Source organism: Salmo trutta, chromosome 6 (genome assembly GCF_901001165.1).
Source record: "Salmo trutta chromosome 6, fSalTru1.1, whole genome shotgun sequence".
NCBI lineage: Eukaryota > Metazoa > Chordata > Actinopteri > Salmoniformes > Salmonidae > Salmo > Salmo trutta.
In genome coordinates, this window is record NC_042962.1 from 399,086 (window position 1) to 419,797 (window position 20,712).

A 20,712-nucleotide genomic window follows, 5' to 3' on the forward strand; every position below is an offset into this window, starting at 1 on the left:
GGACAGCACACTCAACAAGCACAGCACTTACACAAATGTCTTATGATTGGCTGAGAGAAATTGATGATAAAATGATTCTGGGAGCTGTCTTGTTAGACTTCAGTGAAGCTTTTGAACTTTATTGGTCATAGTCTACTACTGGAAAAACATGTGTGTTATGGCTTTACACCCCCTGCTATAATGTGGATAAAGAGTTACTTGTCTAACAGAACAGAGGGTGTTCTTTTATGGAAGCCTATCAAATATAATCCATTTAGAATCAGGAATTCCCCAGGGTAGCTGTTTAGGCCCCTTACTTTTTTCAATTTTTACTAACGACATGCCACTGACTTTGAGTAAAGAATTTCTATGTATGCGGATGACTCAACACTATACACGTCAGCTACTACAGCAACTGAAAGGACTGCAACACTCAACAAAGAGCTGAAGTTAGTTTCAGAGTGGGTGGCAAGGAATAAGTCAGGCCTAAATATTTCTGAAACTAAAAGCATTGTATTTGGAACAAAACACTTACTAAACATTAAACCTCAACTAAATCTTGTAATAAATAATGTGGAAATTGAGCAAGTTGAGATGACTAAACTGCTTGGAGTGACACTATATTGTAAACTGTCATGGTCAAAACGTATTAATGCAGTAGTAGCTAATATGGGGAGAAGTCTGTCTATAATAAAGTGATGCGCTGCCTTCTTAACATCACTATCAACAAGGCAGGTCCTACAGGCCCTAGTTTTGTTGCACCTTGACTACTGTTCAGTCGTGTGCCACAAAAAAGGACTTAGGAAAATTGCAATTGGCTCAGGACAGGGCAGCAGGGCTGGCCCTTGGATGTACACAGAGAGCTAATATTAATAATATGCATGTCAATCTCTCCTGGCTGAAAGTGGAGGAGAGATTGACTTCATCACTACTTTTATTTATGAGAGGTATTGACATGTTGAAAGCACTGAGCTGTCTGTTTAAACTACTGGCACACAGCTCGGACACCCATGCATACCCCACAAGACATGCCACAAGAGGTCTCTTCACAGTCCCCAATTCCAGAACAGACTATGGGAGGCGCACAGTACTACATAGAGCCATGACTACATGGAACTCTATTCCACATCAAGTAACTGACACAAGCAGTAGAATCAGATTTAAAAAACAAAAAACACCTTATGGAACAGCGGGGACTGTGAAGCAACACAAACATTGGCACTGACACATGCATACACACACACACTGCGTTCAATTTGCTGGACCCCAGGAAGGGGATCCATAATATATACAAATACAAGGCAGGCAATAGGCTTGACCTCATCTCTACTAGAGGCTGTTCTCCTACTAATCTCACTGCAACCGCCCTCCAGGTCTCTACTTTATTTCCTTTTCTGTCTCCCTTTTCTCCAACCCTAACTACTCAGCCCCTACCCTGATGTTAGTCATGCGGTGTTGCAATCTTCGCTCTCTCTCCCCCACCACTCTCTTCTCCTCTATCCTATCATCTCTCCCTTCTGCTAAATCCTTCTCCCTCCTGCCTCCTGATTCGGCCTCATCAACCCTACTCTCCTCCTTTTCCGCATCCTATAACTCGCACTATCCTCTTTCCACCCAGCCGGCTTCGCCCTCCCCTCTTGCCTCGTGGCTGAGTGACTCATTGCGAGCTTACAGAACAGTTGAGGAAAACTAAACTTCCGGAGGACCTATCATCCTTTCATTCCCTCCTCTCTACTTTCTCTTCCTTTGAATAGGCTGCTAAAGCCACTTTCTACCACTCTAAATCTCAAACTTCTGCCTCTAACCCTAGGAAACCTTCTCCTCCCTCCTTAATCCTCCACCCCCTCCTTCCTCCCTCTCTGGACAACTTTGTCAACCACTTTGAAAAAAAGTTGACATCCGCTACTCATTCACTCTGCCTATTGAGTCCACTGGTCTCCCTCACATAGCACTACCCTACGCCTTGACCTCTTTCTCCCCTCTCTCTCCAGATGACATTCTGCGACTAATGAGGTCTGGCCGCCCGACAACCAGCCCGCTCGACCCCATCCCCTCATCCCTTCTCCAGACCATCTCTGGAGACCTTCTCCCATTCCTCACTTCACTCATCAATTCATCCCTGACCACTGGCTGCGTCCTCTGACTTCAAAATGGCCCGAGTTGCTCCCTTCCTCAAGAAACCAACACTCGACTCATCTGACGTCCAAAACTATAGACCTGTAACCCTTCTTTCTTTTCTTTCCAAAACACTTGCGTGTGCTCTTGGTGATCAACTCTCTCGTTATCTCTCTCAGAACAATATTCTTGACCCTAACCAGTCAGGCTTCAAAACGGCTCACTCAACTGAGACTGCTCTCTGTCATGGAGGCTCTCCACACTGCCAAAGCTGACTCTTTCTCCTCTGTTCTCATCCTCCTAGATCTATCCACTGTCTTCGACACCCTGAACCATCAAATCCTCCCCACTCAGGGCTGGGCATCTCAGGCTCTGCACAGTCTTGGAGTGCATCCTACCTGGCAGGCTGCTCTGACCAGGTGATGTGGAGAGGACTAGTGGTGTCCCCCAGGGCTACTGGTTGTCCCCTCCTCTCTCTCTATACACCAAGTCATCCGGCTCTGTCATACATGGTCTCTCCTATCATTGCTATGGGAATGCCACTGAACTACTTTTCTCCTTCCCCCCCTTCTGACACCCAGGTGGCGACACGCATCTCTGCGTGCCTGGCAGATATCTCAACTTGGATGTAGGCCCACCACCTCAAGCTCAACAAGACAGAACTGCTCTTCCTCCCAGGGAAGGCCTGCCCGCTCAAAGACCTCTCCATCACAGTTGACAACTCCAGTGTCGCTCTCCCAGAGTAAAAATAACCTTGGCGTGACCCTGGACAACACCCTGTCATTCTCTGTAAACATCAAAGCAGTGACCCGCTCCTGCAGGTTAATGCTCAACAACATCCATAGAGTACAACCCTACCTCACACATGAAGCGGCGCAGGTCCTAATCCAGGCACTTGTCCTCTCCCGACACGACCACTGCAACTCTTTGTTGTCAGGGCTCCCCGCTTGTGCCGTTAAACCCCTGCACCTTATCCAGAACGCTGTAGCCCGCCTGGTTTTAAACCTTCCCAAGTTTTCTCATGTCACCCCACTCATCTGCACACTCCACTGGCTTCCAGTCGAAGCTCACATCCACTACAAGACAATGGTGCTTACCTACGGAACAGCAAGTGGAACTGCCCCTCCCTATCTTCAGGCTGTGCTCAAACCCTACACCCCAACCCAAGCACTTCATTCTACCACCTCAGGTCTCTTGGCAATATTGCCCAGTCCAAGCTCTTCTCTCTCCTAGCACCCCAATGGTGGAACCAGCTTCCCCCTGAAGCTTGAAAAGTGGAGTCCCTGCCCATCTTCCGAAAGCATCTGAAACCCTACCTTCAAACAATATCTTAACCTCTTACATCTAGATGTGCCGCTAGCGGAACGCCTCGCCAATATCCAATGATAGAGCGTGGCGCAAATTACAAACAACTCAGAAATCCAAAATCGTCCATTTTTCAAACATATGACTATTTTACACCATTTTAACCTCTCTGGCGCATGTGGGACGAACTCGTCCCACCTACGTAACAGCCACTGAAATCCAGTGGCGCGATTTTTGAATCGTTAGAAATACTATTACTTCAATTTCTCAAACATATGACTATTTTACAGCTATTTAAAGACAAGAATCTCGTTAATCTAACCCCACTGTCCGATTTCAAAAAGGCTTTACAACGAAAGCAAAACATTAGATTATGTCAGCAGAGTGCCCAGCCAGAAATAATCAGACACCCATTTTTCAAGCTAGCATATCATGTCACATAAACCCAAACCACAGCTAAATGCAGCACTAACCTTTTATGATCTTCATCAGATGACACACCTAGGACATTGTGTTATACAATACATGCATGTCTGTTCAATCAAGTTCATATTTATATCAAAAACCAGCTTTTTACATTAGCATGTGAAGTTCAGAACTAGCATTCCCACCGAACACTTCCGGTGAATTTACTAAATTACTCACGATAAACGTTCACAAAAAGCATAACAATTATTTTAAGAATTATAGATACAGAACTCCTCTATGCACTCGATATGTCCGATTTTAAAATAGCTTTTCGGATGAAGCACATTTTGCAATATTCTAAGTACATAGCCCGGCATCACAGGGCTAGCTATTTAGACACCCAACCAGTTTAGCCTTCACCAAAATCACATTTCCTATAAGAAAAATGGTCTTACCTTTCCTGTTCTTCGTCAGAATGCACTCCCAGGACTTCTACTTCAATAACAAATGTTGGTTTGGTCCCAAATAATCCATAGTTATGTTCCATCAGCGACGTTTTGTTCGTGAGTTCTAGACACTATCCCAATGGTAAATCACGGTCGTGCGCATGGCGCAGAACGTGACAAAAAAATTCTAAATATTCCATTACCGTACTTCGAAGCATGTCAACCGCTGTTTAAAACCTATTTTTATGCAATTTATCTCAAAGAAAAGCGATAATATTCCGACCGGGAATCTGCATGTCTGTAAACTGAGGGAAAAACCGAAAGACGGGGTCGGGGCAGGTCGCGAGCGTAAGCATTTCTCCACTGATTGACCACTTAGCTTTTGCTCTCGTGTGCTTCAGCCAGGGCTTTGAATTACGTCATTCCTGTTTTTCCCGGGCTCTGAGAGCCCATTGGAGACGTGGAAAGTGTCACGTAAGAGCAGAGATCCTTTGTAATAGATAGAGAGAATCAACAAGGGCAAGAAATGTTCAGACAGGGTACTTCCTGAACAGAACCTTCTCAGGTTTTTGCCTGCCATAGGAGTTCTGTTATACTCACAGACACCATTCAAACAGTTTTAGAAACTTTGGAGTGTTTTCTATCCAAAGCTAATAATTATATGCATATTCTAGTTTCTGGGCAGGACTAATAATCAGATTAAATCGGGTATGTTTTTTATCCAGCCGTGAAAATACTGCCCCCTAGTCATAAGAGGTTAACATGCATGAGAGCATCAGCTGTTCCGGACGACTGTGTGATCACGCTCTCCGCAGCCGATGTGAGTAAGACCTTTAAACAGGTCAACATTCACAAGTCCGCAGGGCCAGACGGCTTACCAGGACGTGTACTCCGAGCATGCGCGGACCAACTGGCAAGTGTCTTCACTGACATTTTCAACCTCTCCCTGTCTGAGTCTGTAATGAAACATGTTCAAGCAGACCTAAATAGTCCCTGTACCAAGAACACAAAGGTAACCTGCCTAAATGACTACCGACCCGTAGCACTCACATCTGTAGCCATGAAATGCTTTGAAAGGCTGGTCATGACTCACATCAACACCATCATCCCAGACAACCTAGACGCACTCCAATTTGCATACCGCCCCAACAGATCCACAGATGATGAAATCTGTATTGCACTCCACACTGCCCTTTCACACCTGGACAAAAGGAATACCTATGTGAGAATGCTATTCATTGACTACAGCTCAGCTCACCATAGTCCCCTCAAAGCTCATCAATAAGCTAAGGATCCTGGGACTAAACACCTCCCTCTGCATCTGGATCCTGGACTTCCTGACGGGCCGCCCCCAGGTGGTAAGGGTAGGTAACAACACATCTGCCATGGTGATCCTCAACACGGGGGCCCCTCAGGGGTGCGTGCTCAGTCCCCTCCTGTACTCCCTGTTCACTCATGACTGCACGGCCAGGCACAACTCCAACACCATCATTAATTTTGGCGATGACACAGCAGTGTTAGGCCTGATCACCGACAACGATGAGACGGCCTATAGGGAGGAAGTCAGAGACCTGACCGTGTGGTGCAATTATAACAAACACTCCCTCAAGACAAAAGAGATGATTGTGGACTACAGGAAACGGAGGACCAAGCACGCCCCCATTCTCATCGACGGGGCTGCAGTGGAGCAGGTTGAGAGCTAAAGTGCTTTGGCGTCCACATCACCAACAATCTAATATGGTCCAAGCACACCAAGACAGTCGTGAAAAGGGCATGACAAAACCTATTCCCCCTCAGGAGACTGAAAAGATTTGACATGGGTCCTCAGATGCTCAAAGGTTTTTACAGCTGCGCCATCGAGAGCATCCTGATGGGTTGCATCACTGCCTGGTATGGCAACTGCTCGGCTTCCGACCGCAAGGCACTACAGAGGGTATTGCGTACGGCCCAGTACATCACCAGGGCCAAGCTTCCTGCCATCCAGTACCTCTATACCAGGCGGTGTCAGAAGAAGGCCATAAACATTGTTAGACTCCAGCCACCCCAGTCATAGACTGTTCTCTCTGCTACCACAAGCGGTACCAGATCGCCAAGTCTAGGTCCAAGAGGCTTTTAAATAGCTTCTACCCCCAAGCCATACGACTCCTGAACAGCTAATCAAATGGCTACCCAGACTATTTTCATTGCCCCCCCCCTCCTCTACGCTGCTGCTACTCTGTTATTATCTATGCATAGTCACTTTAACTCTACCTACATGTACATATTACCTCGACACCGGTACCCCCTGTATATATCCCCGCTATTGTTATTTACTGCTGCTCTTTAATTATTTATTCTTATCTCTTACTTTTTTGTAGGTATTTTCATAAATCTCTATTGTTGGTTAAGGGCTTGTAACTAATCATTTCACTGTAAGGTCTACACCTGTTGTATTTGGCGCATGTGACAAATAACATTTGATTTGATTTATATCCAGTCAGTAAGAACACATTGTTTACAAATTTGATCAATATTAGGGATTAAAGCTCTGTTGTTGAGGGTGAGGTATGGTATGTAATGGGTAGTCTAGTGACCATACACAAGCGCTGGTAGATGCAGCATTCCAAGGTGTGTGATAACTCCGCCCACACACTGTGAATGGCATCGCTGTTTCCTAGTAACTGTAACCACGCACATGATCCCTATTGTCTTCTTGCCATGGAAACAGAACAGAATGCTTCCTAATCTGTGGATACTTCTCCCAATACAGTGTTTATACTGTATTATTGGACATATACAAAAAGGAACATAATTATATACATACAGGTACATATGGCAGTAGGTAGATTATAGTATAGGTGCATACAGTGCATTCAGAAAGTATTCAGCCCCCTTTCCTTTTTTCAATTTTTTTTACAGCCATGTTATAAAATGTATTAAATAATTGTTTTACCTCATCAATCTACAAACAATACCCCATAATGACAGAGCGAAAACAGTTTTTCTGAAATATTTGCATATATATATATTTTTTTAATTAACAGAAATACCTTAAGTATTCTGATCCTTTGCTATGAGACTCAAAATTGAGCTCCAGTTCATCTTGATTCCATTGATCATCCTTGAGATGTTTCTCCAACTGGTTTGGAGTCCACCTGTGATAAATTCAATTGATTGGACATGATTTGGAAAGGCAGACACCTGTCTATATAAGGTCCCACTTTTGACATTGCATGTCAGAGAATAAAAACAAGCCATGAGGTTGAAGGAATTGTCCGTAGAGCTCTGAGACAGGATTGTGTCGAGGCACAGATCTGGGGAAGAGTACCAAAACATTTCTGCAGCATTGAATGTCCCCAAGAACACAGTGGCCTCCATCATTCTTAAATCAAAGAAGTTTGGAACCACCAAGACTCTTCCTAGAGCTGGCTGCCCGGCCAAACTGAGCAATCAGGGGAGAAGGGCCTTGGTCAGGGAGGTGACCAAGAACCCAATGGTCACTCTGACAGAGCTCTAGTGTTCCTCTGTGGAGATGGGAGAACCTTCCAAAAGGACAACCATCTCTGCAGCACTCCACCAATTAGGCCTTTATGGTAGAGTAGCCAGACGGTAGCCACTCCTCAGTAAAAGGCACATGACAGCCTGCTTGGAGTTTGCCAAAAGGCACCTAAAAGACTCTGACCATGATAAACAAGATTCTCTGGTCTGATGAAACCAAGATTGAACTCTTTCGCCTGAATGCCAAGCGTCACGTCTGGAGGAAACCTGGTACCATCCCTACGGTGAATCATGGTGGTGGCAGCATCATGCTGTGGGGATGTTTTTCAGCAGCAGGGACTGGGAGACTAGTCAGGAATGAGGGAAAGATGAACGGAGCAAAGTACAGAGATCCTCGATGAAAACCTGCTCCAGAACGCTCGGGACCTCAGAATGGGGCGACGGTTCACCTTCCAACAGGACAACGACCCTAAGCACACAGCCAAGACAATGCAGGAGCGGCTTTGGGACAAGTCTCTGAATGTCCTTGAGTTGCCCAGCCAGAGTCCAGACTTGAACCTGATCGAACATCTCTGGAGAGATCTGAAAATAGCTGTGCTGCGACACTCCCCATCCAACCTGACAGAGCTTGAGAGAATCTGCAGAGAAGAATGGGAGAAATCCCCAAAATACAGGTGTGCTAAGCTTGTAGCGTCATACCAAATAAGACTTGAGGCTGTAATCACTGCCAAAGGTGTTTTAACAAAGTACTGAGTAAAGGGTCTGAATACTTATGTAAATGTGATATTTCAGTTTTAATAAAGGTGTACACATTTCTAAAAACCTGTTTTTGCTTTGTCATTATGGGGTATTGTGATGTCATTATGGGGTATTGTGATGTCATTATGGGGTATTGTGATGCCATTATGGGGTATTGTGTGTAGATTAATGATGGGAAAATAACGATTTAATCAATTTTAGAGTAATGCTGTGACATAACAAAATGTGGAAAAAGTCAAGGGGTCTGAATATTCTCTGAATGCACTGTATATTATATGCATACAGGTACTTCCATGTTCCAAAATAACAGGCTTGTTTCCTGTGTAAAGGCAGTGACATCGCTACTGATTGAATGGATTGGTAAAGAAGCACAGAAATAAAGAATTCTCTCTCTCTTCAGCTCCATCGTGCTGTCGTTCAGCTCCAGGTTCCAGTGTTGGGGTTCAACTACTCTTTCTCCCACCTCTGTCTTCTCGACGACAAGAATACCTGCATCATCGATGACATCATCCGAGCCCTGGAGGACAGCCAATCAGCGCGCTTCGCTAACCGTTCTTCCCTTCCTCTGCGCTACCCAATCACACGTCTGGCTGATGGGCGGATGGCCTACATTGGTCACCAGTTAGGAGGGGTTTGTACTGTGTATTTTCATTGGTCACCAGTTAGGAGGGGTTTGTACTGTGTATTTTCATTGGTCACCAGTTAGGAGGGGTTTGTACTGTGTATTTTCATTGGTCACCAGTTAGGATGAGTGTGTACTGTGTATTTTCATTGGTCACCAGTTAGGAGGAGTGTGTACTGTGTATTTTCATTGGTCACCAGTTAGGAGGAGTGTGTATTGCTTCTGATTTGAGATTAGAGTTGTACAATTCTGGCAACTTTCCCCAAAGTTCCCAGGTTTTCCTCAAATCCAAGTTGGAAGATTTCTAGAATCAGAAGGAAATGAGCAGGAAATAAGTCCTCCAACCAGGATTTCTGGACAACCTGAGGGATATCTTACAAAGTAAGAGAAAGATACTCAGGGTTTTCTAAAGCTAACCAGCTTCAGTTAACTTCCCATTCCATCCAAGTACTACAACGGTGGATATGGCTTGTCCTCCTGCCTCTAACTCTAGCAGGCTTGTAACTTTGCGTTCATGTCACACATGGCTATTCGAAAGCGCTCTTCATTGACACTATGCTGAAACATCAATCCATGGCTGAGTCAGTGCCACATTTTAATTTGTGCTGAAATCAAAATGAAAGAAAATGATCTTGCAAATTCAGCAGGTTATTGAGTGAAATAGACTTTTAGAAGTGCTTTTATTTTAGTACTTGTCGTTATTGCCGTCTTAGGAGTGGGAAAAAGGTGCTTGTGCATTGATAAGCACACCAATCACTCCTATCTGTGGAACAGCTTGTTGCGCTGTGGCCATAGACATATAATCTATAGAAGAGTTTTGGAACCTCTAAACCTGAGAATTTAACTGTTAAACTCATGGGTTCACTAGCAATATCTGCCAGTCCTGACTTGAATGGGAACTGGTGTCTATGTCTATGGTTGGTTACGGCTGTTAGTTTGCCTTTAACAATGTGAAAATATAATTGCAAGAAAAACATACAGTTTGGAAAGCAAATGTTGTCCTTACTAAATGTGTCATGTGATACATATTTTAATTACTTTTTTTACACACAAAAAAACATTTGATTAGTAAAATATTGAATCAGTAGTCTTCCTCAAATGAAGGGGATGATGACACAATCATTGCTAGAGGGAGAGAATCTAATTTCATTGGTCCTCAACTTGTGGCTCAGACACTTACAGTAATTCAGGATAAATGGAGTTAGCCCTGAGTTAGCCCTGAGTTAGCCCTGAGTTAGCTCTGAGTTAGCCCTGAGTTAGCTCTGAGTTAGCCTGCACCCGAGCAGGATAGTTCTAAATGACTTGTTGCCATAGAAATGTACCTGGCTCTCTCCTCAGTTACCTCGCTAACTCCTCAAACCTGTTTCGTAGGATATCCCTTTTTGGGAAAGTTTATATGAATTTTGCAACCTTTAAACGCAGCCTTTCTTCTGCGAACAACCCTTTACTGGCCCTTACTTCCGCCCTCAGGTGACCTTTCCCTTCTTTAGACGCAGCCTTTCTTCTTTTCCAGGTGCAGGCGTGGGGGGCGGGGCCTGCAGTACAGGGTCCAGGTGGTGTGTCTGGTCGAGGCCAGGGAGTCCGGAGCGCTAGGGCTCTGCAGCTGACCTACTACCTGCAGGCTCGCGGCGCCCTGACGGACAGGGTGGCTAGCCAATGGGAGCAGGCGTTCTGTGGCGAGCTGGGCCAGTTTGGGGCGGGACACCCTGAACTGAGCTTATACCCCTTCACTTCATCCTCTCTAAGGTGTGTGTGTGCATATGTGTGTGTGTGTGTGTCTCTCTCTTCTCTCTACCCCTCTAACTCAGCCCTCTCTCCCCCCAGGACAGACTTCCAGGCGTCGTCAGTGCTGGCTCGGCGCCCCCTGCTGGCCAGTGTATGTGTGTGTTTGGTGTTAGCCGTGGGCTGTTGTTCAATGAGGGACTGTGTGAGAGCTAAACCCTGGCTAGGGCTTTTGGCTCTGCTGTCTATCGCTCTTTCTGGTCTCACTGCTGCTGGCATCCTTAACCTGACTGGAACCACTTACAACTCAACCTACCTGGGGGTACCATTCATACTGCTGGGTGAGTTATAATTCCCTATCTACCTGGGGGTACCATTCATAGTGCTGGGTGAGTTATAACTACCTATCTACCTGGGGGTACCATTCATACTGCTGGGTGAGTTATGACTACCTATCTACCTGGGGGTACCATTCATACTGCTGGGTGAGTTATAATTCCCTATCTACCTGGGGGTACCATTCATACTGCTGGGTGAGTTATAATTCCCTATCTACCTGGGGGTACCATTCATAGTGCTGGGTGAGTTATAACTACCTATCTACCTGGGGGTACCATTCATACTGCTGGGTGAGTTATGACTACCTATCTACCTGGGGGTACCATTCATACTGCTGGGTGAGTTATAATTACCTATCTACCTGGGGGTACCATTCATACTGCTCGGTGAGTTATAATTTCCTATCTACCTGGGGGTACCATTCATACTGCTGGGTGAGTTATAATTACCTATCTACCTGGGGGTACCATTCATACTGCTGGGTGAGTTATAACTACCTATCTACCTGGGGGTACCATTCATACTGCTGGGTGAGTTATAACTACCTATCTACCTGGGGGTACCATTCATACTGCTGGGTGAGTTATAATTACCTATCTACCTGGGGGTACCATTCATAGTGCTCCACCACTCCAACTGTTCTTAAACACTAGTAAAACTAAATGCATGCTTTTCAACCAATCGCTGCCCGCACCCTCCCGCCCGACTAGCATCACTACTCTGGACGGTTCTGACTTAGAATATGTGGACAACTACAAATACCTAGGTGTCTGGTTAGACTGTAAACTCTCCTTCCAGACTCACATCAATCATCTCCAATCCAAAATTAAATCTAGAATTGGCTTCCTATTTCGCAACAAAGCTTTCTTCACTCATGCTGCCAAACATACCCTCGTAAAACTGACTATCCTACCGATCCTTGACTTCGGCGATGTCATCTATAAAATAGCCTCCAACACTCTACTCAGCAAATTGGATGTAGTCTATCACAGTACCATCCGTTTTGTCATCAAAGCCCCATATACTACCCACCACTGCGACATGTATGCAAACCCACTGGCTCCAGGTCATCTATAAGTCTATGCTAGGTAAAGCCCCACCTTATCTCAGCTGACTGGTCACCATAACATCACCCACCCGTAGCACGCGCTCCAGCAGGTTTATTTCACTGGTCATCCCCAAAGCCAACTCCTCCTTTGGCCGCCTTTCCTTACAGTTCTCTACTGCCAATGACTGGAACGAATTGCAAAAATCACTGAAGCTGTAGACTTATATCTCCTTCACTAACTTTAAGCATCAGCTGTCAGAGCAGCTTACCGATCAACGTACCTGTACACAGCCCATCTGTAAATAGCCCACCCAACTACCTCATCCCCATATTGTTATTTATTTTTGCTATTTTTCACCCCAGTATCTCTACTTGCACATCATCATCTGCACATCTATCACTCCAATGTTAATGCTAAATTGTAATTATTTCGCCAGTATGGCCTATTTATTGCCCTACCTCCCTAATCATGCTACATTTGCACACACTGTATATAGACTTTTCTATTGTGTTATTGACTGTACGTTTGTTTATGTGTAACTCTGTGTTGTTGTTTTTGTCGCACTGCTTTGCTTCATCTTGGCCAGGTCGCAGTTGTTAATGAGAACTTGTTCTCAACTGGCCTACCTGGTTAAATAAAGGTGAAATAAAAACAACATATATATATATATATATATATATATAACTGACTTTATTTATATATATATATATATATATATATAGTGCTGGGTGAGTTATAACTACCTACCTACCTGGGGGTACTATCTATCATCTATCTATCTATCTATCTATCTATCTATCTATCTATCTATCTATCAGAACTCAGGATAAGACCCAAATGCAGACAGCTAGAGTCACAGATCTGTATTGACCCAAACAGGGGGCAGGCAAAAGACATGTCAAAGGAAGGCAGAGGTCTGTAATCCAGGGCAGAGTCAATAAGGTATTGAACAGCAGGCAGGCTCGGGGTCAGGACAGGCAGAGGTTTGTAAACTGGTCAGAGTCAGGGAGATACAGAATGGCAGGCAGGCTCGGGGTCAGGGCAGGCAGAGGTTTGTAAACTGGTCAGAGTCAGGGAGATACAGAACAGCAGGCAGGCTCAGAGTCAGGGCAGGAAGAACAGTCAGAACCGGGGAAACTAGGAAACATAACTTGAGAAAGCAGGGAGATGGGAAAACAAGCTGGCAAGACCTGACAAGACGAACTGGCAACAGAGAACACAGGTATAAATACACAGTGGATAATGAGGAAGATGGGCGACACCTGGAGGGTGGCGGGGACAAGCACAAAGACAGGTGAAACAGATCAGGGTGTAACACTCTCATCATCTCTCTCTCCTCATCTCTCTCTCTATCTCTCTCTCTCCTCATCTCTCTCTTTATCTCTCTCTCTCCTCATCTCTCTCTCTCTCTCTCTCTCTCTCTCTCTCTCTCTCTCTCTCTCTATCTCTCTCTCTCTCTCTCTCTCTCTCTCTCTCTCTCTCTCTATCTCTCTCTCTCCTCATCTCTCTCTCTCTCTCTCTCTCTCTCTCTCTCTCCTCATCTCTCTATCTCTCTCTCCATCTCTCTCTCTCTCCTCATCTCTCTCTCTATCGCTCTCTCTCTCTCTCTCTCTCTCTCCTTATCTCTCTCTCTCTCCTCATTTCTCTCTCTCCTCATCTCTCTCTCTATCTCTCTCTCCTCATCTCTCTCTCTCCATCTCTCTCTCCTCATTTCTCTCTCTCCTCATCTCTCTCTCTCCTCATTTCTCTCTCACACCTCATCTCTCTCTCTCCTCATCTCTCTCTCCTTATCTCTCTCTCTCTCCTTATCTCTCTCTCTCTCTTCATCTCTCTCTCCTCATCTCTCTCTCTCTCCTCATCTCTCTCTCTCTCCTCATCTCTCTTTCTCTCTCCTCATCTCTATTTTTTTACGTAATTTTCCCAGACCCCACTTAAGCTGTTGGTGTGTGTCATTACTCTCTCTCTTTCTCTTTCTCTCTCTCTCTCTATTTCTCTCTCTCTCTTTCTCTCTCTCCGTATGTCCTCTGTTATTTCAGTCCCAATAGCAGCGCTCCTCCCACACATGACACTAATTACAGTGAGCATGTGCTTGTATATGTGTGTTTGTGCGTGCGTGTGTGTGTCTCAAACATAGACTGTATTCCTGATAAATATAGAGACAGACAGAGGATGTTTAGTTTTTGTCTAACCCTATGAATACATTGTGACGATGGAAGCTTCCAGTCCCTTCAACCCCTGAGCACCTCCCTACAAACACTTACTGTACTGCTTTACAATACACAGCTCTTAGAGAGAGGGAGAGGTTCAGACTACAGTAAATCTAAGTCCCCAGGCAGTCTACTTCCCCACTACTCTCCCTTTCGTCCACCTCTCTTCTCCCTTGCTCCCCTGTCTCTCTCTGATTTTTATCCAAAGTGACAGTAGTGTGTGCATACATTTTCATATGGGTGGCTCCAGTGGGAATCAAATCCACAATATTGTCTTTCCAAGCGGCTTGGGCTACCAACTGAGCCACACAGGATAATGTCTGCTAGGATGGTCAGAGACAGGATAATGTCTGATAGGTCACCTAGATTTGTAGTAGTAAAAAGCATTATCATAATCCTACACACACACACACACACACACACACACACACACACACACACACACACACACACACAGAGAGAAGAGATTATCTCAGAGCTTCACAGAAGGAGGGGGTCAGTGTCACTGATGAGTCACAGGTGCCATGGCAACCACAGAGGTGAAAGCCATCTGCCCCCCCACACCTCCCCCAGCACACACACAGTAGCAGTGCGTGGGTAAAATCACTGGGGAAGCCAAGCCAGGATAAAAGCCATATGTGACCGACGGTGCTCGATTCGGTCTTATGTAGGAACATTTCAAATTGTGTTTTTTTTTACATTGGATAACAGTAGAGACTCCGCTACAAAATGGTATATCATACTCTACAGTTGAGGAACAATGGGAAAGGAATTCTGCTTTGAAAGTTGATGAACTTCTCACCCCACTTTTGAGAAAATGGCCCCTTGAATATTTGGGACACCTTCTGGAGAGCTCTTCTTTGTCTACACCCATTCAGCATTGTTCACACTCTCTTAAGAGCCCCTCATCTCTTTAAGGATTCACATGTGAGGCCATTGTACTAAACAGAGTAAGGTAGTGTAGTAAACAACCAAAGATTTCAAGACTAAAAGTGGGGAAAGTAGTAGAAAAAATACACTCTATCTAGTCATTGGCCTATATCCTAATCTGACTTGGTGCATGTCATTTTCTTCTTCACATACCGTCTCTGGTAAACACACACTATATCAAATGAAATCAATGTTTATTTGTCACATGCACAGGATACAGAAGGTGTAAACGGTACAGTACATTGGTTACTTGCATATTTGCATAGTAGCAATATCAGAAATAGTAAGTGTCCAGATAAATATTGTATAAATATTTTATTATTATTAGGTAACTCTTACCCGACACACTTGTCTAAATTGATGGCTATAACCACGCCGCAGCCACATCTAGCTGTTGTCTAGACATCCACACATGTTCATCAAATGCAATAGATGGCCATAATCACCCCCAGACACACCTGGCTAACTTGATGGGTCATGTCGTCATCTGGTGAAGAATCTTTTGTTTAGACATGTAGCTAGCTAGCTAAACAATGAGCCTAAAGGTGCTTTCAAGACAACAGGGAACTTGAAAAAATATGAGGTCAAATCATGGCGTCAGTGATCTTCAGGACGGAAAGTCTGGGCTCTTGAAAGAGGCCGAGTTCCCAAGTTGGAATTCCAAGTTGAATGACAGTTAAAACGATTTTTCCTAGTTGGAGCGTTTTTTTTCAGAGTTCCAAGTTGTCTTGAATGCATCAATAATCCCAACCCATATACTACTAGCAATACAAACTTATTGTAATAGCTAGTCACCATGCTTGAATCTGCAGGTAGCTAAAGCTAACCAACTAGGTTCAATGTTAGCTAGCTAGGCAACATTAGGCTATAATTCCGCACTTTGATTGGAAATATGCGGAGGGAATCGAAAAGAGAACACACAGAAGGCTGTTGTGTAAAACACCTGACTACGGATTACATTTTCAAATTAAGGGCAACCATGGCAACCATGGCATCCATTTTTACATTTACATTTTAGTCATTTAGCAGACGCTCTTATCCAGAGCGACTTACAGTAGTGAATGCATACATTTCATACATTTTTTTTTTAAACTTTTTTTCGCATCCGTGACAGAGAGGGAGAAGTACACCCATGTATATGTGTAAGAGAGTCTAGCAAGCAAAATATTCAGATATTATAAGTTTCTAATACTGTCAGAAAGCTGTTTGCAAATGGATTTCTGAGATACAAACAATATTACTACACAGATCATACACGTAACGTTAGCTAGCGAGCCAGCCAGCTAACTTTAGATAGCTAGCTAAAAGTAGGCTTTAACTTTCAAATAAAAATACTTTCTGACAAAATTAGAAACGTATAATATTTGAAAGTAGCTAGCTTTACTCTCTTACCCATATACATGGACGAATGCTTCTCCCTCTCTGTCATGGTTGCCTTTAGTTTGAAGATGTGATTCCGAGACAGGTGTTTTATACAACAGCCTTCTGTGTGTTCTCTTTTCGACTCCCTCTGCATATTTGCAATCAAACTGCAGAATTTTCTCCATCTCCTTAGCTATCATACTCTGCTTCCACCAGGCATTCCACTGACTTCTAAACTCGGTGTCACGTGGGCACCCTCTCTGGCCTCTAGGTCACCAGGCTACTCGTTATGGCGCACACCTCTCACCATCATTAAGCTCATCTGCGCATAATGACACCCACCTGGACTCCATCATCTCCTTGATTACCTGCCCTTTATATGTCACTCCCTTTGGTTCCTTCCCTAGTCGTCATTGTTTCAGTTTCATGTCTGTGCGTTGTTCGTGTTTCTTGTTTTGTATTATGTTTTAATTTATTTATTAAATGATTCACTCCCTGAACTTGCTTCCCGACTCCCAGCGCACACATTACACTCGGTCAACTGCTTCCGTGACAAGAATGTTGATCGTTGTTTCAGAAGACTCTACCATGTCTGGTTCTATGAAAAATGTTTTGACCTAAATCAGGGATTTCCTCATAGTCTGATTCATTTTCAGAGTCAGCGAGAGTCAGCATGGCACAATCGGTGCTCCAGAAAGTGGAGCGCATTAACAACACTTTTGCAGTTCTTCGTGATTTCTTTCAAAAAAGACATCATGTTATATTATCTACACATATTGAGCAGCTCATGTTATAGACAGAAGCATGTTACATGCCAGACCAAGCTGAACTTATCTCTCGGCATATCCAGCCCATCCATTATCTCAGCCAATCATGGCTAGCGGGAAGCTTCCTGACTTTTCTGTGGCTAAACCAACTAGGCTCGTAATTGTATAATTTTATTCATATTTACACATGGCATATGAGTTTGTTATTAATGCACATGAAAGTTCATATGTTCCTGAAGGCATTTTGATAAAAAATAAATGTTTACGTTCAAATGGCTCTCCTGTGACGCACGACATACGCCTAGTTTCCTGAAACGAGTCACATAGTAAAACAATGTGTTGTGATAATTGTGTTGTTTGCTCAATAAGCTGTTAGCTCATATGACTTGGGACCGTGATACACTACATTACCAAAAGTATTTGGACACCTGCTCGTCAAACATCTCACTCCAAAATCATGGATATTAATATGGAGTTGGTCCCCCATTTGCTGCTATAACAGCCTCCGCTCTTCTGAGAAGGCTTTCCACTAGATGCTGGAACATTGCTGCGGGGATTTGCTTCCATTCAGCCACAAGAGCATTAGTGAGGTTGGGCACAGATGTTGGGCGATTAGGCCTGGTTCGCAGTCGGCGCTCCTATTCATTCCAAAGGTGTTCAATGGGCTTGAGTTCAGGGCTCTTTGCAGGCCAGTCAAGTTCTTCCACACCGACCTTGACAAACCATTTCTGTATCGACCTCAATTTGTGCACAGGGGCATTGTCATGATGAAACAGGAAAGGGCCTTCCCCAAACTGTTGCCAAAAAGTTGGAAGCACAGAATCATCTACAATGTCATTGTATGCTGTAGCAGTAAGATGTCCCTTCACTGGAACTAAGGGGCCTAGCCCGAACCATGAAAAACAGCCCCAGACCATTATTCCTCCTCCACCAAACATTACAGTTGGCACGATGCAGCTGGGGAGGTAGTGTTCTCCTGGCATCCGCCAAACCCAGATTCATCTTTCAGACTGGCAGATGGTGAAGTGTGATTAATCATTCCAGAGAACGCGTTTCCACTGCTCCAGAGTCCAATGGCGGCAAGCTTTATAGCACTCCAGCCGACGCTTGGCATTGCGCATGGTGATCTTCGGCTTGTGTGTGGTTGCTCGGCCATGGAAACCCTTTTTATGAAGCTCCCAACGAACCGTTTGTGTGCTGACGTTGCTTCCAGGGGCAGTTTGGATCTCGTTAGTGAGTGTTGCAACCGAGGACAGTACTCGGAGGTCTCGTTCTGTGGATTTGTGTGGCCTACCACTTTGTGGCTGAGCCGTTTTTGCTCCTAGATGTTTCCACTTCACAATAACAGCACTTACAGTTGACCGGCGCAGGTAGTAAGGCAAAAATGTGAAGAACTGACTTGTTGGAAAGGTGGCATCCTATGATGGTTCCACATTGGAAGTCACTGAGCTCTTCAGTAAGGCCATTCTACTGCCAGTGTTTGTCTATGGAGATTGCATGGCTGTGTGCTTGATTTTATACACCTGTCAGCAACGGTGTGGCTGAAATAGCAAAATCCACTAATTTGAAGGGGTGTCCACATACTTTTGTATATATTGTGTACATCCTATCAAACCTGTTGTCTGGTTTGTTTGGCTAGCTTGCTAACTATTAGCCAAGCAAGCAAGCAAGGAAGTTAAGAATTTAGCTAGCTAGTCTGTAATGCTAGCGATGACGCTAACAGTTTAGCTAGCTAGCCAGCAAGCTAAACATTTGGCTGGTTGGCAGTGGCAGGAGTATGGGGTAACGTTAGTTACAGCGTGGTTACACTGTTAGCACTGAGGCGGTGTGCCCTAGTAGGAAGACCACTTCGTGCAGCTCAACCTGCACTATCAGCTCCAATATAAATAACATGAGCAAAGTTCAACTGCCTCACCTAAAGCCTATTATTGTGGGAAGCTGCTATAGACCACCAAGTGCTAACAGTATCTGGATAATATGTGTGAATGGTTGATAATGTATGTGATATCAACAGAGAAGTATATTTTCTGGGTGATTTAAATATTGACTGGCTCTCATCAAGCTGCCCACTACAGAAAAAGCTTCAAACTGTAACCAGTGCTTGCAACCTGGTTCAGGTTATCAGTCAACCTACCAGGATAGTTACAAACGGCACAGGAATTAAATCATCAACATGTATTGATCACATATTTTCTAATGCTGCAGAAATGTTCTTTAAAGCACTATCCAAAACCATAGGATGTAGTGATCACAATATAGTAGCCATATCTAGGAAAACCAAAGTTCCAAAGGCTGGGTCTAATATAGTGTATAAGAGGTCATACAATAAGTTTTGTAGTGATTCATATGTTGTTTATGTAAATAAGATTTGCTGGTCTGTGGTGTGTAATGAGGAGCAACCAGACGCTGCACTTGACGCATTTATGAAATTGCTTATTCCAATTACTAATAAGCACGAACCCATTAAGAAAATTACTGTAAAAACTGTTAAATCTCCTTGGATTGATGAGGAATTGAAAAAGTGTGTGGTTGAGAGGGATGAGGCAAAAGGTATGGCAAATAAGTCTGCCAGCCCAATTGATTGGCAAACATATGGCAAATACAAAAATCATGTGACTAAACTAAATAATGAACAATAAACTATACTATGAAACAAAGATAAACTATATAAAGATTGATAGTTAAAAGCTTTGAGGCACCTTAAATAACATAATTGGGAAAAAAAGCCAACTCTGCTCCTTCATTCATTGAATCAGATGTTCATTCATCACTAAACCCACTGATATTGCAAACTAGTTTAATGACTATTTCATTGGCAAGATAAACAAACTTAGGGATGACATGCCAGCAACAAACGCTGACACTACACATCCAAGTATATCTGACCAAATTATGAAAGACAAGAATTGTACTTTTGAATTCTGTAAAGTCAGTGTGAAAGAGGTAAAAAAATGATTGTTGTCTAGCAACAATGACAAGCCACCGGGGTCTGACAATCTGGATGGAAAATTACTGAGGATAATAGTGGACAACTCCTGTTTACTGGCTCAAATAACCAACCAATCAGTCTGTTACCAACCCTTAGTAAACTTTTGGAAAAAATTGTGTTTGACCAGACATAACGCTGTTTCACAGTAAACAAATTGACAACAGACTTTCAGCATGCTTATAGGGAAGGACACTCAACAAGCACAGCACTTACACAAATGACTGATGATTGGCTGA

At 44.0% G+C, this 20,712-nt stretch overlaps 1 protein-coding gene across 1 annotated transcript in view; it reads left to right on the forward strand.

Annotated features, from left to right (window-relative positions):
• Positions 1-20,712, forward strand: part of ptchd1 (patched domain containing 1) — a 69,435-nt gene that overhangs the window by 30,337 nt on the left and 18,386 nt on the right. Inside the window, exons 6-8 of the mRNA XM_029755062.1 lie at positions 8,890-9,120; positions 10,625-10,857; positions 10,936-11,174. Of these exons, the coding sequence (XP_029610922.1) occupies positions 8,890-9,120; positions 10,625-10,857; positions 10,936-11,174 (703 nt within the window). The remainder of the gene's footprint in view (positions 1-8,889; positions 9,121-10,624; positions 10,858-10,935; positions 11,175-20,712) is intronic.